Source organism: Pongo pygmaeus, chromosome 5, assembly GCF_028885625.2.
Source record: "Pongo pygmaeus isolate AG05252 chromosome 5, NHGRI_mPonPyg2-v2.0_pri, whole genome shotgun sequence".
In the NCBI taxonomy this organism is placed as follows: Eukaryota; Metazoa; Chordata; class Mammalia; order Primates; family Hominidae; genus Pongo; species Pongo pygmaeus.
In genome coordinates this window covers 10,475,819-10,500,297 of record NC_072378.2, presented here as the reverse complement: position 1 = coordinate 10,500,297, position 24,479 = coordinate 10,475,819, and the positions used below count along the sequence as shown (strand labels likewise).

Here is a 24,479-nt window from a genome sequence, read left to right as displayed (position 1 = left end):
GCCTCTCTAGGACATGGCCCAAAACCTAGCAAGGACTTCAGGGTCTTGGGGGCAGTAGTTTTCACATAGGACACAAGAGGGGATTTGGACTCTAAGGCAGGAGGGCCTTTTTCAGCAGGCCCCCCAAAGAGCTTGAAGAAGGAGCTCAGACTTGAACCAAGTGCAGAATTAGATTTTCAGTGAAGGAAGAATTATGTGAAGATTGGGTCTAAGGAAGGAGATGGCTAGAAAGAAAATGAACCAGGAAATGTCCAGAAGAGAGGGCTGATGGTAGCATGAAGCTAAATTTATCGGTATGACATGTGTATCTCCAGCTTACTCAGGAAAGACTGAAGTTGTACCCTCTGATATTTTCACAGTTAAGTTCTGATCTTTTAAACCTGGCTGAGGAGGAAGATTATGGGAGAATACCTTTCACAAAAGTACAGAGCTGAAGGGCACAGTTTCGAAAGCACAACTCCCATCCATCCACTCTCTAGAAATGTGGTGTCAAAAGGAGACACAAGGTAAGTGGATTCAGGGAAAGCCTTCTGCCACTCATGGCTTTGTCCAGAAGCACTTAAGAAAGAATGCCACATGCTGGGTGCCGTTGCTAATGCCTGTAATCCCGACACTTTGGGAGGTTGAGACAGGTGGATCACTTGAGTCCAGGAGTTCAAGACCAGCCTGAGTTACATGGCAAAACCCCGTATCTAAAAAATTACAAAAATTAGCTGGGCATCGTGGTGCATGGGAGGAACGCATGAGCCTGGTAGGTTGAGGCTGCTGTGAGCCGTGATCACGCCATGCACTCCAGTGTGGGTGACAGAGTGCAATCCTGTCAGGAAGAAAGAAAGAAAGACAGAAAGGAAGGAAGGAAGGGAGAGAGAAAGGAAGGAAGGAAGGAAAGAAAGAAAGAAAGAAATCCACATGAGCTTAGAGGGTGAGAGAAAGACAGGTTCATGAGTAGTCCTAGCATGGAAAAACTACATTGAGAAATGGTTAGTTAGAAAATCAGTTAACATATTTTTGCTTAGGGCATAGCTGAGACTGCAAATGGTCCACTACGATGGTGGTTGGACCTTGGGTTGAAGAACAGCCTGTCTGGAGCAGATGCTGCCCCCGGGCTCGGTTCAGCATGAGAAGCATTCCCAAAATAAGCAGGATGCTTTGGAAAAACTGAGTGGAAGAGAACTGTCTCATTGCTGTTGCCCAAGAGCAGAGGACCATTTAGGAAACGTCAAAGAAAAATTGAACGTGGGCCAGGTGCAGTGGCTCATGCTTATAATCCCAGCTACTTGGGAGGCTGAGGTGGGAGACTTGCTTGAGCCCAGGAGTTTGAGGCTGCGGTGAGCCAAGATCACGCACTGCAATCCAGCCTGGGAGATGGAGTGAGACCCTGTCTCAGAAAACATGGCTCAAAGATACTGTTTGAAGTTGACCCTTCAGGATTTGGCAAAATTACCTAGGGGGTGTGTGTGTGTGTGGCGGGGGGAGCGGGTGGCAGGGGGTGATGCAGGGGGTGATGATTTGAAGTTGACTGGGCAGCAGTGCTGAGGGGCACCAACATCCTAAAATTATTTCCATTTGACTCAATTCAATAAATGTTTCCTGTCAGCCCACTGAATGTTCACTATGCTGGGCTGCCAAAAATACAAAAGACCTCAAAGACATTATAGTCTAGTCAGGATAATATGATATTCACATTAATAATGATAATGCAAAGATTCTAGAATGACATAAAAGCATTACAACAGAGGTTTATAAAGGTATAAAATTGGGAAAAAATAAGACGATAAAAAGCTTCCTAAATGACACACCATTGTGTGTCATTCAATGACACACCAATGACATGATGTGTTACCACTGAATGACATACCATTAAATAAGGTCATTATTTAAATGGAGAGATGGAAGGCAATGGCCCAAACAGAGAGGGTGACATGAAGAAAAGGACCTATGGCAGGATTACAGGCATGGTGGCTTTTCTGAAGGGTTCCTTTCAGGGAAGGCAGCAATGGGAGTTGATGGTGGGGTAACACAGGTAATACTGAGGGGATCTCCTACAGGGAGATTTTGACATCCAACCTGCCATGTTGAGATGTCTATACTGAATAATTCAATAAGTTGTTGACACTCACTGAAGCATTTGGAATTGAGAAAACATTTTTCTTAGAGCTATGTCTTAAGAAGCAAAATATGTTAAGAGTGTTAGAATGGTTTGAAGAGGGAGACTCGGGCCAGACAGACTGCTTGGAATGGGTCTGACGATAATGTGCTTGACAGGTGTGATGGGCCAGAGTTAAGAACAGTAATGATGAAAACAGGAAGGCTAGAACTTGCTAGAAAACTCTCACAGACAAAACGTACGGAATGTGCTGGCTGGATCTAGGGGTACCAGAAGGGGGGAAGTTGGCTGACTTGAAGGATGGCCATACCACAGAGACTGTCAGTGGAAAGCTGGGTGTGTGGGGAGTAGGGAGATGTCAGCAGGCACTCGTAGAAGCTTCGAGAAGAGATATCCAAAAGATAAGGAAATGTGGCAGAAGGCCTGGGAGCTCACCATAGGGAAGTGAATGGTCAGTACTGAGGTAGTGGTGAGAAACTGCAGATGTAAATGAGATCACCAAGGGGGAAAGAACTGCAAGAGCCACGAAGTAAACTGAGGAAAGAACTAAGGAGGATGTTTCCTGAAAACATTTCTCGAATTCTGAATTTCACTGAGAATAGTAGCTCCAAAATTCCACCGATAGCTAAGTCTCATTTCAATAGTCAGTAAGCAAGAAGGTGAAAAGAACAGAGCTCTTCATTTACATTCAACTTTCTCAGCGAGGGATTATAAAATCCCTTTATAACTGGCAACGTGATCACCTTTTCATTATCTTGAGGTTTCGGCTGAGAGTTCGAGGGCAAAGTCAAAATTCCATGATAAATTTTGCAGGCTTCTGTCTTTGATAATTATCTTGCTAGCACTTTTAACCCTATCTGCCTTTCTCAATAACAACTTCCAGAAAAGATCGATTCTATACATTGCATTGTGGAGAGGAGACAGGGCACTGGATTAGAAGTAAGAAGAGATCAATTTGTGCCCTGGCTCTGGCAATTATTAGCTGTTCAATACATCCAAGAAATATGTACAGTAGCTATACATCTTACACAGAGGTGAGGTTGCAGAGTCAATGAGTAAAGGCAAAAAAGCCTAAAAGTTAATATTCCTCTAGAGATATTCCTTAGGAATGCACCACATTCCAACATGGTCAGTCTTCCCTTTAATCTTTCTTCTTTTTCTTTGAGATAGCATCTTGCTCTGTTGCCAGGGCTGGAATGCAGTGGCGCCATCCTAGCTTATTGCAGCCTTCACCTCTGGGGCTCAAGTGACCCTCCTACCTCAGCCTCCCAAGTATATGGTACCACAGACACGTGTCACCATGCCCAGCTGATTTTTGTATATTTTGTAGAGATGAGTCACTGTGTTGCCCAGGCTGGTCTCCAACTCCTGGGGCCAAGTGATCCTCCCACCTTAGCCTCCTGAGTAGCTGGGAATACAGGTGTGTGTCACCAGACTTGGCCAATTTCATTTTATTATTTTATTTTTTTGTTGAGATGTGGTCTCACTATGTTGCCCAGGCTTATCTTGAACTCTTGGGCTCAAGTGATCCTCCTTCCTTGGCCTCCCAAAGTGCTGGGATTATAGGCATAAGTCTAGCCTTCTCTTTAATCTTGGTCCAGATGGTTGTTTCTTCTAATGAGCACTAGATGAAGAAGTTAGTTTGAGCAGAGGAGCTATGTTATGAGATAGACATATACAGTCCTTTAACATTAGTGAGCCTTGGGAAGCAAACCCTATCAAGAGAATGAGCAGAATCCTTGGCTTACTCTGGATCCCACTCACTGGGTAAAATGAAGGGCAGAGTGGCATGGCCAACACCATTTAAACCCATATAAAACGTGTGCACGCACATGCGTACATGTGTGCATGCATTTAGTTAAGTTTGTGTAGGTTAAACAAATATAAGTTGGGACTCCATCATCTTGAGTACTGCTCATGTGCCCGAGGTATGCTAGGTGTAAACAGAAATAGGCCTGTGCAGCTGCTGCCCTTGAAGCCTATTCTAAAAGGTCACTAGGAATATACAACACAGCACCGCAAAACTGATATGGTTGGGCGCAGTGGCTCATGCCTATAATCTCAACGCTTTGGGAGGCCAAGGCAGGAGGATCACTTGAGGCCAGGAGTTCAAGATCAGCTTAGGCAACACTGTGAAATTCTCTCTCTATAAAGATTTTAAAAATTAGCTGGGCATGGTGGCACCTAAAGTCCCAACTATTCGGGAGGCAGAGGCAGGAGAACTGCCTGAGCCTAGGAGGTCGAGGCTTCAGTGAGCCATGATGGTACCACTGCACTCCAGCCTGGGCCACAGAGCCAGGCCTTGTCTCCTAAAAATTTTTTTAAACATAAAAATAAAAAGACCAATAATATTACAACGTTGTACAGGAGTCCAGAGGAGTGAGAATCAGGAAAAGAATTTTACAGAGTGTGACTCTAAGCTGAATTAAAAAAAAAAAAAAAGCACACATCAATCAGAGGCAGGATAGGGAGGAAGAGCATCCGGGAGCCTGCCGGGAGAGGGACTGCGTGCATCAGGGCAGGAAGGCTGGGAGTGGCAGAACAGGGACCCGCAAGTTATCTGGGGAAGGGCGCAGCTAGAGAAGTCACTGGAAAGGCCAAGGGGGCCAGATCTCGAGGAGCTCTCTGTGTTTGGCGAAGGTGCTGGGATGCTGTCCATACACCGTAGGGGAAGGGAATCCATACACAGCTTCTAAGGAGGAGAGGGATGTGATCGCATGACCATGGGTGCCTGTTACAAAGGTCATCCTGTTACTGTGGAGGATGGATTAAAGCACAGGTCAGGGAAACTAGTTAGGAAGAAATTATACAACTTTAAGAGAAAGAAGAAGGGTAGACGACGGCGCCAGAAGTGGAAAGTGTCACGGGGGAGCAATACTATCTTGGCCGGTGGTGTAGGGGGAAAAGAATTTACCAAGAAGAATTTACCAAGACAGTTGTAGGTAGAGAAAGGTAGCTTTATTCAAGAAAGTAGGAAGATACATTGCTGAAAAGGCAACGGGCAGGCAAGCAGAAGCTGACTGCAAAGAAACAAAGGCTTGCTGGAGATTTTATAGGGTAGTGTTCATGCTGAAGAGAGCTTTGTGCAGTACTGACAATGCCAAGGTTGCAGGGAGCTAATTTGCAGGTGTCTGGTGATAGCTGGTCGTGGGAAAATTGTGAATTATTGGCTCAGGAGCTTGTGTCCTGGACCATGAAGAAAGGCGGACTTGCAGCTTATCTGCTTTCCCTCTTTGCTTTCCCTTGATCCCACCAGGTTGACTCCTTTTCCTGAATTAGGACTCCACAGAAAACAGGCCTGTGGCAAGATCCATTTTGCTGAGTGTTTCCTCTGTGCCCAGCACTTGCCCACAAGCAGGGCACTGTCAGATCTGTTTTTCTCCGGCCTCCTGCAAGGGCCTGTGTGGGTTCATGCACTGCCTGCCTCATGCCCAGTCCAGCTCTCATCCTCGTTCGCTCGGCCATGGCCACATGGGCTGCTTTTCTGGCTCCGCAGACACCAGGCTTACCCAGGACCTTTGCGATCCCTATTCCCTCTGCCTGGACTCTCTTTCACAAGTGCATGGCTGGCTCACTCTCATTTTGGGAGGCAGTTCATGTGCTACCATTGCCAAGAAGGCTTCCTGTCCCATTTCATCTACAGTAGGTTGCTCCCTGTATATTTCCCTCATAGCATTTCTCATCAACTCTAATGATCTGGCTTCTCTCTCTCTACTATTTATTGGCTGTCTCTTCCTTCTAAAATGTATCCTCCATGAGGTAGGGGCCTTATGTGTCTCATTCACTGCTATTTCTCAGTACCCAGCAAAGCGTCTGGTTGCTCCATAAATATTTATTAAATGAATATCCATCTTATAGATGAAAATACAATAACAATAACTAACTCATTTAGACCTTACGTATTTGATATCTACTATTATTGTCCCATTTTACAGATGAAGTCACTGGGACACAAAAGTTAGGTACTTTGTCCAAGGTCACACAACTTCTAAGTGACAGAGATGGGATTCACATTCAGGCCGTCTGGCTGCAGGGTCCAGGCTTCTGCCATCTGTGCCATATTGTGATGCTAAGATTAAGGTTGACAGATGTCAGGGGATACATGGCTGGTGATGGAGGAGCCAGGAGTCCAACCTGGTTCTCTCTGACTCTGGAGCCTGAGCCCTTGACTTCTACACTCCAGGAAGAGCCAGATCAGCAGGGATGAGGGTAGGGAGAGCTAAGGGAGACACAGAACCCAGCCCACAGGTCTGAGCTAACAGAGAATGGTGTCAAATTCAGAGACTTGCAAAGGGGCAGTCTGAGTTTAGTTCAGAGCACATAGAATTCAAGGGGCCTGCCGCACACATTCTCTACTCTGCTTCTTGCTTTTGGAATAGGGCACATTACTCAGCCCCTCTGATCCCATCTTTGTATTTGCAAAATGTCGATTTAAGTACCCACTGGACGGGATTCTTGCGGAGATTCAACTGAAATACTCTAAACCCATAGGCACATGTTCAGTAAACATTAATTGCCTTCATCTTTCCTGCACCTCTGCTCACATGAAAAAGCCAAAATCTCCAGGAAAATGGGCTGAATATCAGGATGAAAGAGAAAGTTTTTGAGTGGGTCTAATTATATAACCATTCTGCAAGCTGAATAAGACTTAGAATTAGCTAAGTTTCATCTTCAGAACACTCGCAGTAATTGCAATCATTCAATGAAGAATTCATTAAACTGGGTTCAATTTAAAATAAGCGGATAACATGTGCTACCTCCTTCCCTTGGATATTTCTTTTTATTCTGATTTCTTGTTAGGCATATGCAATATTTGTCTTTGGACAAATCATATATATATATATATATATATATATATATATATATATATATATATATATATTTTTTTTTTTTTTTTTTTTTTTTTTTTTTTTTGAGATGGAGTCTCTCTCTGTCACCCAGGCTGGAATGCAGTGGTACAATCTCGGCTCACTGCAAGCTCCGCCTCTTGGGTTCAAGCGATTCTCCTGCCTCAGCCTCCCGAGTAGCTGGGATTACAGGGTCCCGCCACCACGCCTGGCTAATTTTTGTATTTTTAGTAGAGAAGGCATTTCACCATGTTGGCCAGGCTGGTCTCGAACTCTTGACCTCAGGTGATCCACAGGCCTCAGCCTCCCAAACTACTGGGATTATAGGCGTGAGCCACCACGCCCAGCTAAGTCACATATTTTCATCTTAAACTTTCTCATCTGTAAAATGGGAACAGTCCCCTTCTTATGGGGTTTTATAAGAATTAAAGGAGATAATGTGTAAGAAATTTCCCTTGCAAATTAAGTACTATCCAAATATAATAGAGTGACATTATTATTGAACAGGTTTTTATGAGAGAAAAGGGAACGGTTACATCAGTTAAAATTGTTAAAATTGTTAAAGTTGTATCCACTCACACACCTATATGTATAAAACTAAATCTTGCCCCTCTAATATCACAGGAGGGATGTGCTTATTTGTTTGTTTGTTTGTTTTCTTGGAGACTGAGTCTCACTCTGTTGCCCAGGCTGGAGTTCAGTGGCATGATCTCGATTCACTGCAACCTCTGCCTCCTGGGTTCAAGTGATTCTCCTGCCTCAGCCTCTGGAGTAGCTGGGATTACAGGCGTGCACCACCACACCCAGCTAATTCTGTATATTTAATAGAGGCAGGGTTTCACCATGTTAGCCAGGCTGATCTGGAACTCCCGACCTCTGGTGATCCACCCGCCTCAGCCTCCCAAAGTGCTGCTTGTTAACAACCCCTAACCCACCCTGCCGCCCAGTGTAGGACAAGGGGTGTCCTGCAGTGGCCCTGTGCTTTGCTCTGCCCAGCATCACCCTGAGCAGCCTCCTCCACCAAAGCCTGTCCCTAGCCCTTGGCTTCAGGGTAGAAAAGGGACCCAAGAAATGTTGGTGAGCATTCTTCACCCCTGTGATTTGTTTATGGATAGGAATTTGTTTTTGTGGTTTTTTTTTTTTTTCCAGAGAAGGTCTGACTCTATCAAGCGATCCTTCTGCCTTGGTCTCCTGAGTGGTTGGAAGTACAGGTGCGCACCACCATGCCTGGTGAATAATTTATTTTTTGTAGAGACAGGGTCTCGCTTTGTTACCCAGGCTGGTCTCCAACTCTTGGGCTCAAGGGATCCTCCCGCCTGGGCCTCAAAAAGTGCTGGGACCACCGGTGTGAGCCACCGTGCCCAACCAGGGATGGGAATTTGGACTAAGCAGGGCCAATCTGAGGTGTCCCTTAAGCTATCACTGGAACTCTCAGGAAAAAGAGTTTCTTGTCCCCCAGGAGTAACCACTGTGAAAAGCAAGTACACTTGGAGCTACTTCTGGCTTTCTGGGGAGAATTTGCCTGATGGAAGATAGCACAGAGATGCAGAGAGATAGGGGGACCATCTCGACCTGGCTGTACCCATCAAGGCCCCATGCCCAGGACTGCCCCTCCAACCTGGGCAAACTGGGACAGTTGGTCACCCCACAGGGAGACGACCTAGCAAGAAAGGGTCCTGAGTACACTGTTTGAGTCGCTGATCCAGCTTGATTGGGAGCTCCCTTGGGCATCTCGGATATGTGACCCAGTAACTTCTGGTGCTTGTTTAAGCTCCTTTGAGTTGAGTTTCTGACACTTGCAACCGAAAGAGTCCTAACACCCTCCCAAAGAATGTGCACATATAAATAAAAGTCACAGTTAAAAAAGCAAAACAAATCAAAGTAGGAAACACGATATTTTTAGAATTAAAAAATGAGGAAATGGGATCATGTGATCCATTCTGAGGTTGAGAGAATTTGACAAAAGGGCTCTGAAAAAAAAAAAGAAAATGTATACAAAGTGGAAAAAGGAAACGAGATAAATGAAAACATTCTTATGGAAGAAAAATATCATGGCATGAGAAAGGTCAGAGTAATGAATGAGCAAAGACTCCAAAAGCACACTTAGTACAGCGAGGGAAAAAAAGGAGCTGAAGCCAAAGAGTGGGGTAGCTTTGTTCCTTAGAGATGAAACCACCCTGAAGTGTAAGAAGACAATCTAGCCATGGGAATGGACTGGGAAGAAGATCAACCAGCTGCCACTTGGGTAGATGCTGAACAATTTCACAAAGCGTAAAGCAAAAATGAAATGGCTTCAGGTGCTCTGCCTTGGGGAAGACAGGCAGATGAAAATGCTGCAAGAGCCAGGCACAGTGGCTCACACCTGTAATCCCAGCACTTTGGGAGGCCAAGGTGGGCATATCGCCTGAGGTCGGGAGTTTGAGACCGGCCTGACCAACATGGAGAAACCCCATCTCTACTAAAAATACAAAATTAGCCAGGCATGGTGGCACATGCCTGTAATCCCAGCTACTCGGGAGGCTGAGGCAGGAGAATCGCTTGAACCCAGGAGGCGGAGGTTGCGGTGAGCCGAGATCGTGCCATTGCACTCTAGCCTGTGCAACAAGAGTGAAACTCTGTCTCAAAAAAAAAAAAAAAAAAAAAAGAAAAAGAAAAGAAAATGCTGAAAGAATAGCCAGAAGATCTAGGGCACATGGGCTTTTCTTAAAGTGACTTAGAGCAATCACTACAAAGGTCAGAGATGGTAGAAAATACAAGGGTGCACCGGAAGTCAGAAGTTACTGCTGTCACAGCCTGATGCTCTGTAACGTGGGTCAGAGAAATCTGTGGTCCTGGAGAATTTCCTCTGAGAATGTATCCAGAAGGGAGGCGGCTAGACACCCCATCTGTGCACGAGCCACACAGAAGAGAAGGACAACCACTCTACCTGGTTCCCCTGAAGAGGAGTGTGAGACTGGGGCCCCTAAGGACCTCTTTCTGGCCTGTTCTATCACTATTTCTAACAGTGTGCAGAGAGCCTAGTGGTTGAAAACCAAAAGAGAAGTCACTCTCAGTAGAAAGGCACCAAGAAAAAAAAAAAGGCAGTGTGAAGCTCTGTGATTTACTGCTACTTCTATGAATATCCCTTCTATTCAGTCTTGCCAATTCGAACCGATTTTCACTTTGTTTTCTGAAACCATCTAATTCTGAGGTACTAATCATTTTCTTGGTCACATTGCTCTTGGGGGTGTTTTGGGAAACCTGAAATACCTGCACAGGGTCTTGCTAACACATTTTAATTTAAGGTATTTAGAAGAAAGGGAGGCGGTCGCTTCCAGGGAAGACATGAACAGCACCACCTGCACTTGCACGTTTGCAAAAAGATGTTTACCCTGTACGGACAGAAGAATTTTTCCCCTTAAAACATGACATTGAAAATTAGAGCTCAGCCCGGCACAGTGGCTCACGCCTGTAATCCCAGCACTTTGGGAGGCCAAGGTGGGCGGATCGCCTGAGCTCAGGAATTCGAGACTACCCTGGGCAACATGGTGAAACCCCGTCTCTACTAAAACACAAAAAAATTAACCAGGCATGATGGTGGGGGGCCTATAATCCTAGCTAGTCAGGAGGCTGAGGCACAAGAATCACTTGAGCCCGGGAGGCAGAGGTTGCAGTAAGCCGAGATCGCACCACTGCACTCCAGCCTGGGCTACAGAGTGAGACTCTGTCTCAAAAAAAAAAGAAAATAGAAGAGCTGATATTGATTAACGACTGTGTGGTTATATAAGAACCAGATTCACATGCCATATCTCAAATCACAAAGAATGCTCAAGTGTAAAACCATGGGAGTTACTTGAGCGTGGGATTAAATTTTCCACTGCCTTTGAAGATAGAGAGAGGCACCACTAGGGCTGGAGCATTTTAAGATTTGTTTGCTGTAATTCACTTGTAATTTGTGAAGGCCCTACCTAGAAGCAGGATATCCTTTCTCCCTGAACCAGGATGTTGCCCAGAGTCTAAGAAAGGAAAGAGACAAAGCCCCAGGACATGGCACGCTATCCCGAAAGGCATCCCTTGCAGAATCAGACAGGACAGACCACTGACATGGGCCACACTGGCCTTCCTCTCCAGGCAGTTGCTCTCTGGAGGAGCTCTCGCCTCCAATTCCTGCAAGGGAAATGGGATGCACTTGCCAAAGTTGATGGGCAGTACATGATCCAGGCTCACCAGCACTTCCGCTTTTCTCTCTACAGATTCCCAGTAGCAGCGTGGGAGGTCTTTACATTGTTCTAGGCATTGTGTCTTCTGCAAAGAAAGGTATGTGTAGGAATGAAAGGGGTCTTTCTACCTGGGTTCCCCATTTTGTAGCTGGAGAGATTTGAGGTCCCATGAGGTTCTGTGATTTACATGGGGCCACACTGTTGCAGTGAGAAGGCAGAAACCAGCATGCCATGGCATAAACCTACAGCAAAAAAGGTGTTCTCTCCTATACCTACCTAGATACCATTCTCTCCTCTACCTATGTAGATGTCATTCTCTCCTATACCCATCTAGATAGCGTTTTCTCCTATACCTATCCAGATATCATTCTTTTGGTCTCCCAAGAAATCAGAAAGGGGGTAAGGAAAAAAGGGGAATTCTTTTTGCCTTGATTTTCTTATATTATTTGACATTGATAAAACTGACCGGACTTCTGGCAAAATAACCACAGATATTTACATTTAATAAAACCAAAACCCATGTTTTTCTTAAAAAAAAAAAAAAGCAACAATTTAGACTTCTGTTAACTTATGAAATGCCCTCATCTCAGCACAATACTTAAGGAACCACTTGACTGGGACCCAACTTTTATGAATTTTAAGGAAAGAATGAAAATAGAAAGGGAATAAATATTTAAATATGAAAATCAGCTCCTAAGTACCTAATGCTCCTCAATGATATGCGAATGGTAGAAACAACAGATCAAAGGTGAAGAGAGGATGAACCCAGGCAGAGGCAGGTGCGGAAACAGTGTGCGCAGCATACGAGTGAGCCCCATTCACCAGGCAAGTCACTCTGGGATTCAGACACCAGGCATGGTATTTTCCAGAGAATGTCGGCGTGTTTTTCGCCCAGCAGGCCCTGCCCTGCAGCCTAAGAGCACCTACCAGCCTTTCCAACTTGGCAGTCCCCCAACAGCCAGAACAATGATTGCTTTTCTCTTGCTATAATAATGCTGTCTAGTTCATCAGAGATCCATTTTGTATTTTTCATTGAGTCCAAAGCACGCTGTTTTCTTCAGAAGAAATCCCATCATGTTTTATACACTTTGAAAAACAATCGGTCTGGTAAATTAGTAAAGATAGGAAAATTCGGATGAGAAAGCAAGGAGTTTCTCCTAGAATCTCATTATTTTATTTGAAATAAAATGTATTTTTTAAAAATCCTACACATATAATATGGTACATGCATGAGTCCAAATATTTCTCAGCTCAACAGTGTCTTAGGGAGACAGCTCTGGTGCCATAGTAAAGCTTCATGCTTTACCATTCATTCACTCACTCACTCACTCATTTATTCATCTAATATATAGTTATTGAGCATTTACTCTCTGTTCTAAGCACTGAGGAGCAGTTAATGAGATAGAAAATAACCCTGGCTTCATGGAACAAATGCAGAGGAGACCAAGAACAAACCCATGCAAATAGGTAAATATCCTAATTCCACAGGGCAATAAACTCTTTAAAAGAAAACCAGGGTGGTGTGCTGGCCAATGAGCGGGAGTATCAGAGCTGCTGACACCTGAGAGCTGAGATCTGGCTAAGGGGAAGGAGACTGTGGAGGCCTGGAGTAGGCAGGAGGGTGGCCAAGGCAAAGATCCTGGGGTAAGAGCAAACTTGACAAATTTAGAGGAAAGAAAGAACACCAGTGTGGACTAACAGCTATTGTGGTAAAGATGTAATAACATGATGTGTGAAAAAGAACTTGATTTACCACCAAGTGATACCATGGAAAGGTATTACTTAGTAGTTCCAGAACATGTGAATTATCACATAAGAACGTCATTCTGGGCCAGGCATGGTGGCTCATGCCTATAATCCCAGCACTTTGGGAGGCCAAGGTGGGGAGGACAGCTTGAGCTGTGGAGTTGGAGACCAGCCTGGGCAATATAGCGAGACCCTGTCTGCACAAAATTTTTTTTAAAAAATTAGCCCAGCATGGTGGTGTGCACCTGTAGTCCCAGCTACTCAGGAGACTGAGGTGGGAGGATTACCGGAGCCCAGGAGGTCCAGGGTTCAGTGAGCCATGATGGTGCCCCTGCACTCCAGCCTGGGCCACAGAGTGAGATCCTGTCTCAAAAAAAAAAAAAAAAAAAAAAAGAACATCTTTTTGCATTTAGAAAGGACTAGGGTGAGAACTATATATGTTCCAGTTTTCATCTTCTACTTCCTAATAAAAAGTGGCTGGTTATTCTAAAGCCCTTTCAAATACGACGTATTTCTTTTGCATGAAATATAGAATTGTACGTACCTGGGATCCTATTGAGTGTCACCCAGAAATGCTCATCAGGACTGAAAGTGTCCTTGGACCACTGGAGCAAATCAACAGCCCGTGGGTCGTGCAGAACAAAGTTGACAAACTCTCTTGATAGAGCCACATAGGCAGAGCCAAAGTAAATCGTGAGATTATGGGGGGGAGGCGGTTTCAACGCTGTTGTTCTTATCACATAGGAAAGCTCTTTGCCCAGGTGCTCCTGGTGGACATATTTAGTCCGTCCAATTGCATGAGCTGGGGGCAGCACCCCTGGGGTGATATTTTTACCTTTAAATCCTTTCAGATACTGAACTATTTCCTTGTTGGTTTTCAGGGGGAAGTCTTGCCCACAGGTGTTGATAACATACTTCCATGAGACCTCCAAGGCAGAAAGATCTCTGATGCAGTTCAGGTCAGCCTGGAGCCTGGAGATCCCTCCATAGACAACTGGTTCCATCTTGGAAGCCAGAAAAGCGTTTGGGAAGCAGCTTAATAGTTGCTCTACCGCATCTTTAAATTCAGTTGTTGCTTTTTCATCCACATGAACACAATAGATATTTTGGGGCATGTAAATAGCCCTGAAGAGCCTTGCAAAGGTGTCAAAGTGATGATGGATGACCATTATATATGCCAAGGGAAAGTCAGCTTCTTCCTTAGATAAAGGGGCTGTGATGTAGTGGCTCTGGGTCAAATATTCCTTGCAAGAAGACTTCTCATGGATCATTAGTTTGTTTTTCCACAGGAAACGTGTTTTTCCATTGATAAAAGATGTGCAAACTTGAGTCAGCATCAAAGGGTCTGAGATATTTAGCCTTTGGAAGCTTTGATCTCCCCCAAAATTGAACACAGAGAAGACGATAAAAATAATTACACTAGAGACAGAAATTATGAAGAGGTAACGCATTGATAAAGGCATGCCTCAAAGAAGGGTGAAATGTCAGAGACCGTCAAAATCTGTAAGTCTTTTTTCCAAACTCACTCGTTTCTCTGAGTTCTTATTTTGGAACATACTCCAGTCACTCCTGCCCTGTTGGAGACGCCGGGAATTGATTCCGTTTCATCCCGAGAGTCCAGCTGCTGTCTCTGTCCCCGTGCCGATATTACAGCCAGATCCCGCCTCTCTCAAACCTCCTTTGTTTAAATCCCTGTGGCAGGTTGCTGAAGCCCAGCCTTCCCTCCTCCCTCTGCCTCCCCGTTTGCATCTGCTAGCTGTTTTGCTAAAACTCCGGTAACTCTCTTTCCCCCGGCAGATTTAGTTTCCCATATCTCTTGTCTTTCATTTCCCATGCCACCCCCGCCCCCTGGTTACTGCCATTCAGGGAATGAGCGCAGTGAAAGCCAGAGTTGAAGTGATGAGCTCTGGCAGGCGTGCCGCTTCCTGCTAGTCCCCTAGCAGGCGGCTGGACTTGCCCTCTCTTGTTGTTCGTGGCAAGGATCCACAGCCTGGCCTCTCGGCTCTTCCAGCGCAACCCACGGGATAGAAAATAGCTTCTGTTTTCCAATGCGCTGTTTCAGGAAACCTGACACAAGTGACATCTCAAATGAAAGAAAGCCTCATCCACCCCAGCTCCATTGTAATGCTTTTTTGGCCCCACCCCACTTTTTCAAAACAAGAGCTTACTGGAGGAGGAGTTCCTGTCCCAGGGGATCTGAAATTGCTGGGGCGCCTTGGGCTCCTGACTCTGAAACGAACCCCTCTCCTCTCACTTCCAGCTTCGGCTGTGGTGTTTGTCTTAGAATATTGGGGTCAAAAGAAGAAGTCGTGAGCTACATCCACTGAGTTATATGAGCCTTAGAGCTTCACAGGAAATAATTTGAATCTTGGTCACAAATGACGCTCAGACAGGGGATTTGGTGGGCATTCAGGCTTTAACCCCCCCCAGAGAACGGGATCGAATGCTCAGAAGTGTCATATGCCTGCCCAGTTAAGCTTATGGACCACCTAGGAAGTGGGTGTTTTTATCCTCTATTTGTAAATATAGTGGTGTTCTGGCCAAGGAGTATCAAGCTGTTTTACTTGGAAGGTTCTTGTCTTCAACTTTCCACTTTCCCACCAACTAATTTTTAATGAAATGTAGATTAATGCATTTTACTTGGCATCCTCTTAAAATGGCTTGCAAAACACCAACTTAACCATTGATTGCCTGCTCATTTCCCCTCACTATTTACCTGACCTAAACAACTCCGTGCCTCAACCCCAACACATTCACTACCCCACCCCATGAAGAAAGAATGTCCTTTAATGCACATTTTCTTCCATTTGAAAAGTCTCTACCCTGCCATGAATGGAATTGATAGGACCACACGCGGATTCCTTGCCTTCACAATGGGCAGGAAAGCCAGCGCTACCCTCCTGGGATTCAGGGGCACCCTGAACTCCGACCGAATGACACATCATTTCCTGAGCACACTGTCGCTTCCATTCTTCTAGCTTTCATTGTTTACATTTTTCATGAATTTCCAGCTTGTACATTATTTTTCTCTCTCCCTTACCAAAGTCTCCTAAATAAACTCTCTATATAACCCACCCCTGGATTTTTAGGTCAAGTAGAAAACAATACAACAATGAGAAAGCAGTTCAATCTAATTCTTAGTGTCTTCTATGGAATCGAGCAAAGAGAATGATCTAAAATTTATGATAAAGAAAAATTCCATCCCAAGCTTTTCTTCTTCTTCTGAATAATACTTTTAAATATTAGGTTATTGTGTATTCTACTCCTAAACAAAAGAGAGTAATTCAGTATCTCGTTTGGCAAAGACTTGTGGCTCAGAATGAATATTAAAATAGTTAGTTTGACAAAGCATTCAGTGCACATAACTTAATTTGGGCAACAGAGTCTGTTTACATTATTGTTTCCAACTGGCCAATAACATGGGGGTTTGGATTTATACAAACTTAGGAGACAGACATTAATAGCATTACTATATTAAGAAATATAGACACTAACCAAATTAGGAATGTTCATAATACTTCCATACTCAACCCAGTACTTCAAATGGCATTGTTTGTGTGTTGAAAAATATAGTCGATTTTCCTCCCAGCTCTTTTGTCTGTCCTTGGGCCAATTTTCTCCACTCTCAGATTCTGGTATTAAAAAATCTTGACAGGAGAACTTTAAAAAAAATCACTTATTGCATTAGAGGAAGACTGTTACTTGTTACCTTTCTTTTCTAATAGGCTATACAACCTGCTTATCCAGACACCATGCACTTTTTTGCTACTGAGACTGAACAAGTCAGCTCTCCCAGCCTGCATTTAACTATAGCTGAGGAAAAAGTTGACACTAGCCAGCCATGCCTTGTCACTCATTTTGGATAGAATTATTCCCAAACTAGCCAATTAATCAGGCTAGACATGTTAACACTCCCCTGGGAGCATCTTAGAGGCTTTCTCCATATTCCATTCATAGTCTTTTATTTTGCAGACATTATTTGAGGTATGTTTGGTTTTTTTTCCTTTGAGGCAGTGTCTGACTCTGTCACCCAGGCTGGAGTGCAGTGGTGCCATTATGTCTCACTGCAGCCTTGACCTCCTGGGCTTAAGCAATCCTCCTGCCTCAGCCTCACAAGTAGCTGGGATTACAGGCATGTGCCACCACGCCCAGCTAATTTCTGTATTTTTAGAAGAGACGGGATTTCGCCATGTTGGCCAAGCTGGTCTTGAACTCTTGGGCTCAAGCGATCCACCCACCTTGGCCTCCCAAAGTACTGGGATTACAGGCATGAGCCACCACGCCCGGCCTATTTAATGATTTTTTTACACTTAGGATGATATGTAGAACATAGCTCCAAAGTAAAGAGAGTATCCTTTCTTTGAAATGACAGAGGATTTAGAATCTCAATGAATTAAAAAAATAATAATCAAAGGGGGAAAAGATTGCCCTCCTCCATGTGCTCGGCATCTCTTGGCTTCCCATCTGAAGGCCAAGGTACGAAAGACCTGGGGAAAACTGCGTTGGAGGCAGACGGCACTGAGAGTTTGCTTCATGCCAGGCTAAGTCAACCAGTGAGGGAGGTGGAAAAGACCTTGCATAATGCACTAAAAATCTGGGACTTCATCTCCTTGCCAGAGGAGTCCACAACGGGCTTCCAGTGGAGGAGCACCTCCAGGCAAGGCGTGCCAGCTGGAGGAGGATTGTGTACACATTCGCTCCTGCATCTTTCCTCTATTTAATTGCATGTACAAATGCACACTTCATTACCCCCTCATAATTGTTCTGAGACTTGTTTGTCTATTGTCAATTAACCACCACCCTTTAGTTGGGAAAGGACTTGAGGGGACACAGGTTTGAGCAGCAACACTAGACACGTAAAGTTAAATGAAAGCAAAGATGGCACTGAGAAGACTGGCTCAGAGAAAGTTTGTTAAAGTCGCGTTGAGAGGCTCAGCTGCATTGGCAGAAAAGGTTAGGTAAATGGGGTGAAATTGTACCTGCTCTGAGGCTCCCTGATGGCTTTCCTTGGAAGGGTATTTTTATGTGGTTTGCTCTGTTATTAAAGAAGTCAAATGACTCAGGGATTCATTCTTAATTATAAAATATAGGGATTTGTTTTTTCCCCTGACCTAAGAGTAATACATGAAAAAGTAAAGAATGCTGGCAGTCCAATTCATTTTGTACAGCCTATTAAGTACAGTCGTCCCTGTTCCAGGGATGAGTTCCAGGACCTCTGAGGATACAAAGTCCACAAATGCATAAGTCCCTGATACAACATGTAGTATTTGCATATAACCTATGCACAGCCTTTCTTGTACTTTAAATCATCTCTAAATTACTTATAATACCGAATACAATGTAAATGCTATGCAAACAGATGTTATGCTGTATTCCTTAGGGAATAATGCCAAGAAAAAAAAAAGAAACCCTGTACATATTCAGTACAGAAGCAACCATTCTTTTTCCCCGCCCAAGGCTGAATCCAAGGATTCAGGATCTGGGGAAACAGAGTGCTGAGATTGGTTGAATCCAAGGATTCAGGACCTGGGGAAACAGAGTGCTGACTGTAATTCTGCTCTGGGTGGCCAGGTGGTTTGTAAATGTTTTTTTTTAAACATGATAATGATCATGATACTAACATGAAGAAAGAAGACACTTCCAAAGCACATCTTTAACTGAAACAACAAACCTCCCATAACAAAGACATTCTCTGGATATGTTGGAATCCCTGGGGAAAATCCTGCTTCTCTGGGGGCCCAATCATTTTACTTTCTATACCTTTCATCTAATTAGCAACAAAAGAAATTGTTGTCTAGATCACAGAACGCAAAGCATTATTTTAAATTCTCATCTCAGGTCAGGTGCAGTAGATCACACCTGTAATCCCAGCACTTTGGGAGGCCAAGATGGGTGGATCACCTGAAGTCAGGAGTTTGAGACCAGCCTGGCCAACATGGTGGAACCCCTATCTCTACTAAAAATACAAAAATTAGCTGGGCATGGTGGCGGGCACCTGTAATCCCAGCTACTTGGGAGGCTGAGGGAGGAGAATCGCTTAAACCTGGGAGACAGGTTGCAGTGAGCCGAGGTGGCACCACTGCACTCCAGCCTGGGTGGCAAGAGCGAAACTGCATCTCAAAAGATGAATAAATAAAAAATAAAAAAAAATAGCCAGGTGCAGTGGCTCATGCCTGTAATCCCAACACTTTGGGAGGCCAAGGCGGGTGGATCACGAGGTCAGGAGTTCAAGACCAGCCTGGCCAAGATGGTGAAACCCTGTCTCTACTAAAAATACAAAAGTTAGTCAGGCATGGTGGTGGGCGCCAATAGTACCAGCTACTCGAGAGGCTGAGGCAGAGAATTGCTTGAATCAGGGAGGCGAAGGTTGCTGTAAGCCGAAATCGCGCCGTTGCACTCCAGCCTGGGCGACAGAGCGAGACTCCGTCTCAAAAAAAATAATAATAAATTAAAAATAATAATAAAAAATAAATAAATAAATAAATTATCATCTCAGAGGCGGGGAAAGAAGTTTAACATGCAGAATTTTAAAGACCCAGGCGGCAAGTCCAGAGGTGGTCTTGCCATCTTTGTGTGAGCTGGTGTAATCTGCACCTGATTTTGATGCAGCAAAGTTACGATGGAAACACTTCCTGGATGCTGAATGATGCCAAGCAAATACTTGCAAAAGACAGTATACAAAGCATTTAAATAGGCAAATGTTAAGGCACATGTGGCTAGGGGCAGTCTTCTATTAGCATACATCTAACAATTGGAAATATGAAAATCCTGACATTTGGGGCCTTGGAAAATGAAAACTAAGTTGCCAAAATAGGTCATGGCCAATGAACATCGCAAGACAAGACTTACCACGGAATTTACTTGTGGAAATTGTTTAACACTGGGAGGGTGACTGACTCATTAATTGTATTACCAAAACATTGGTTTCCACAACTATCAGCCAAATTGGGTGTGTCTGTAGCTTGAGGATAAGGATAGTACTGATTAGTGGTTTGCAAACTTTACTTTTACATCTCATCACCTGGAGGAGCTGTAGAAATACAGGTTACAGGGCCCCTGCCCTAAGAGTTCAGTAGGTTCCAGGTAAGTTTAATAATTTACATTTCTGACAAGTGTGGTGGCTAACGCCTACAATCTCAGCACTTTTGGGAGGCCGAGGGAGAGGATTACTTGAGCCCAGGAGTTTGGGACCAGCTTGAGCAACATAGTGAGACCTTGTCATTACAAAAAAATTAAAAAGTTAGCCAGGCACAGTGGTGCATGCCACCTACTTGGGTGGCTGAGGTGGGAAGATCACTTTCATTTGGCAGGTTAAGGCTGCAGTAAGCCATGATGGTGCACCACACTCTAGCCTGGGTGACAAAGCAAGACCCTGTCTCAATAATAATAATAGTAATTTGCATTTTGGTCCCAGATAAAGCTGAAACCACCCATCCTAGGGCCAAAGTTTGGGAGTCAAGGGACCAGAGCAAAATTACTCGATTTTTTTTTTTTCTCAATGACCCTATCTCTACTTTTCCTATAACTAATATATTGTAAGAAAAAAAAGTGTTAGGCCGGACTCGGTGGCTCATGCCTATAATCCCAGCACTTTAGGAGGCCAAGGCGGGTGGATCACCTGAGGTCAGGAGTTCAAGACCAGCCTGGCTAACATGGCGAAACCCCATCTCTACTAAAAATACAAAAATTAGCCACATGGTGGTGGGAACCTGTAATCCCAGCTACTCGGGAGGCTGAGACAGAAGAATTACTTGAACCCGGGAGACAGAGGTTGCAGTGAGCCCAGATTGTGCCACTGCACCCCAGCCTAGGCAACAAGAGCAAAACTCTGTCTCAAACAAAAAAAATTGGGGTAAACAGTACTGTACAATTTGGAAATACTTAGTAAACATGAACTCAAATGATGGATAATCTAACCACTAGAGCAAAATTTACTATGGAAAACTAATTGGTGGTAGTAGTGGGAGAAAATGAATACACAAATACCTGGTGCTTATCTTTAAATGAGAGAAACCCTGGTTACAAGTCATCTCCCAAACGCCATCTCTAATTACTATACACAGCAACCACATCTGGGCACAATCCATATTTTACAAAATACAGAACAGAATTATTTAACAATAAACACTGCTGCATTGAGTAGTGGTCATAAGCTGAATTCGAAGAGGGTGTAGGAAAGGGATTAAAAAAGACAGAGCTACTGGGGAGCCTGAGAGGCGGATGTTGCAGTGAGCCCAGATTGTGCCACTGCACTCCAGCCTGGGTGACAGAGCAAGACCCTGTCTCAAAAAAAAAAAAAAAAAAGAGAGAGAGAGAGATAGAGATTGAGAGAGAAAGGAAGTAAGGCAGAAAATACCAATTTAATTCATGAAGATACAGAGCAACGGGAACCCTCATGTCCTGATAGAGAAGTGTGAATTGGTATGACAACTTTGAAAAACCAATAACGTCTACTAAGGTTGAGCATACCTATATCCTATGACCCAAAATTCCATTCTCCAGTATTTACTCAACAGAAATGAAGTATATTCATCAAAAGATATCTAAGGCAAGATTCGCTGCAGCCATATTCATAATAGAGCCAAACTGGGGACTACTCAACAGTTACTATATAGCAGGGTTTCTCAGCCTTGGCAGTATTGGCATTTTGAGCTGAAAAATGCTGTCTTGTGAGGGCTGTGTGTTGTAGGATGTGCTGCCCTGTGCATTGTAGGATGTTGAGGGGCACCCCTGGCCTCTACCCACTAATGCCAGTAGCACCTTTTGCTTCCCTCCCTCGACCTCTGACAATCAAAAATGTCTTCATGCTGGGCGAGGTGGCACACTCCTGCAATCCCAGCACTTTAGAAGGCCAAGGCGTGTGGATCACGATGTCAGGAGTTCAAGACCAGTCTGTCCAACATGGCGAAACCCCGTCTCTCCTAAAAATACAAAAATTAGCCAGGCGTGGTGGCATGCGCCTGTAATCCCAGCTACTTGGGAGGCTGAGGCAGAGAATTGCTTGAACCCAGGAGGTGGAGGTTGCAGTGAACTGAGATCACACCACTGCACTCCAGTCTGGGCAACAGAGTGAGACTTCGTCTCAAAAAGAAAAAAAAAATCTTCAAATATGGGTTCTTCTCTCTATGCAGCAATGAGAATGAATGAAATACAACTGCCTGCAACAAAAAGGTGAATCTCACAAACATAATGTTGAACAAAAGCAAGCCAGATAGAAAGAATAATATATGCTGTATATTTCCACTTATATGAAGTAGAAAAGCAAGATTTTATATACCTAGATTATACCAGGAGTGGGAGGGGGCTGCCCTGGCAAGTGGAGTGGATGGCAATAAGAGGGTACCAGGAAAGTATGAGTGACGACGCTGATAGCTGGCATTAGGTGCTAGACTCAGAAGGTCACTGGTGTTTGCCCCTAGTCACTCAGGTAGCAATGGCTGACCCGAGACCTGAATGTGAACGGCTTTGCTCCCAAGCTCTTGCTCTTGTTGTAGCAGCCTTTTGTGGTGCCCTTTCTGGGAGGCCCTGGAATATCTTGGTGTCAGTGCCCAGATCTGCTTCACGGAAAAATCCTGAGACATAAGGAGAACTGTGGTGTTCACTTTCATTTATTTATTTTTAGTTTTTTTAGAGATAGGGTCTCATTCTGTTGCCCAGGCTGGAGTGCATGGAGTGTAGTGGCAAGATCTTAGCTCATTGCAGCCTCAAACTCCTGGGCTCAAGTGATCCTCCTGTTTCAGCCTCCCAGATTTTGATCTCTAAATACCATTTTCTATTCAATAGAACCAGGGCTTCCTTCTTGGAGAGAATGGCTGATTGCAAGACTGGGGCAGGTTAAGTGCAGGATTAGCTTGGAACATCTCCTGTGCCAAAAAGAATCACTAGGACATGTTGAAAGAACACACAAGCCAGCTTGAACCGGCTTTCACTGGACAAGTCTGGGACAGTTTGAGCAGTAAAGTAAGTAAAAAGAATAATGGATTATAACCCATTGAATAAATATAAATCTAAGTCCCCAGAGATATAAATAAATAAGCCAACACACAGGAGAAGGGATGGCTCTACCTTATAGTTGAAAGTCAACTAATAAACACAGAAGGAGGACAAATTTTATTTAAAAATCATGATTTGGTAACGATCACAGTAAAAACTGAGTCAGGCAAGATCCAATGAATGGCAAAACAGGAGAGTGATTCTTTGATAAATAGGATATCTACTTAGTAATGAATAAAAACACTTCCCAGCTTTTCACTGGAGGAATGTGGCAGGCACTATCTTAGCCAACTGATAAAAAGTCATCATCATTATAAAGCTCTACAGCATTATTTCTGCCATATCTTTGCCCAAAAGGTATAACCTAAATTTAATCATGAGAAATCATCAGAGCTGCACTCTTCAAAAATAAGATCTTGGAAGACAAAAACAGACTGAGAAATTGTTCCAAACTGGAGGGGACTAAAGAGATATGATGGCCAAGTTTAGCTCAAGATTCTTGATCAGATCCCAGATTCATGAAGGACATGATGAGTATAACCATGCACACTGGAATAGGGTCTGTGGATTAAATAGTAATGCTACTTATCACTTGATAGTTGTACTGTGGTTACGTGCGGGTGGGTGTCTTTGTTGCTAGGAAATATGCTTTGAAATATTAAGGGATAACTTGTAAAGTTTAAGAAAAATATATGAGAGAGACAGCAGAGCAGATATGATTAGGCAAGTGTACAAAATATTATGGGTTGGGAAATATGGATAAAAGGTATACGGGAGCTCTTTATACTATTCTTGTAAGTATAGTAACTTTGAACTAGTTTAAAATAAAAGATTGAAGGAAATCTTTGTGATCTCGGGATGGCAAAAATTTCTTAAGGTAGGACATAAAATCATGAACCATAAAAGAAAAAAAGTGTAATGATTCCATAAAGTATATTTTTATATATGGATGGGTGTGCCATAGATTACCAACATATTATTAATGTTGATTATCTCTGGAAAAAGATGTAATACCGAGAAGAATGAGGAAGTATGGACATGTTTTATTTTTCTTAATCTTTTGTGTACTGTTTACATTTTTAAAATAAGGATACACTGCTTTCATAAAAATCAGCTTTAAAATATAAATAATAAAAGGTTGAAAACTCACTGAGATCTTTAAACATTTTATAGATCTTCAAAGAGTAATATTTTCTTTTCTTTTTTTTTTTTTTTAAATGGGTCTTACCCTGTCACCCAGGCTAGAGTACAATGGTGCGATCTTGGCTCACTGCAACCTCCGCCCCCTGGGTTCAAATGATTCTCCTGCCTCAGCCTCCTGAGTAGCTGGGATTACAGGCACCCGCCACCAAGCCTGGCTAATTTTTTTGTATTTTTAGTAGAGACAGGGTTTCACCATATTGGCCAGGCTGGTCTCAAACTCCTGACCTCAGGTGATCTGCCCGCCTCAGTCTCCCAAAGTGCTGGGATTACAGACGTGAGCCACTGCGCCCGGCCAATATTTTCATTAAATAAGTTGCATAACTTACAGGAAATTCAGAGAAGCAGTATGTAGATTAGAATGATCATGAATTAGGGGTTAAACAC

At 43.8% G+C, this 24,479-nt stretch overlaps 1 protein-coding gene across 4 annotated transcripts in view; it reads right to left on the bottom strand.

Annotated features, from left to right (window-relative positions):
- Positions 1-24,479, bottom strand: part of GCNT2 (glucosaminyl (N-acetyl) transferase 2 (I blood group)) — a 101,064-nt gene that overhangs the window by 57,823 nt on the left and 18,762 nt on the right. The window contains exon 1 of one of the 4 annotated variants that reach the window (XM_063665795.1): positions 13,444-15,145. The exons of the other annotated variants lie outside the window; for them this stretch is intronic. Coding sequence (XP_063521865.1) covers positions 13,444-14,362 — 919 coding nt within the window. The 5' untranslated portion in view covers positions 14,363-15,145. Of the gene's footprint in view, positions 1-13,443; positions 15,146-24,479 lie in introns of those variants that run through there. 4 annotated transcript variants of the gene reach the window in all.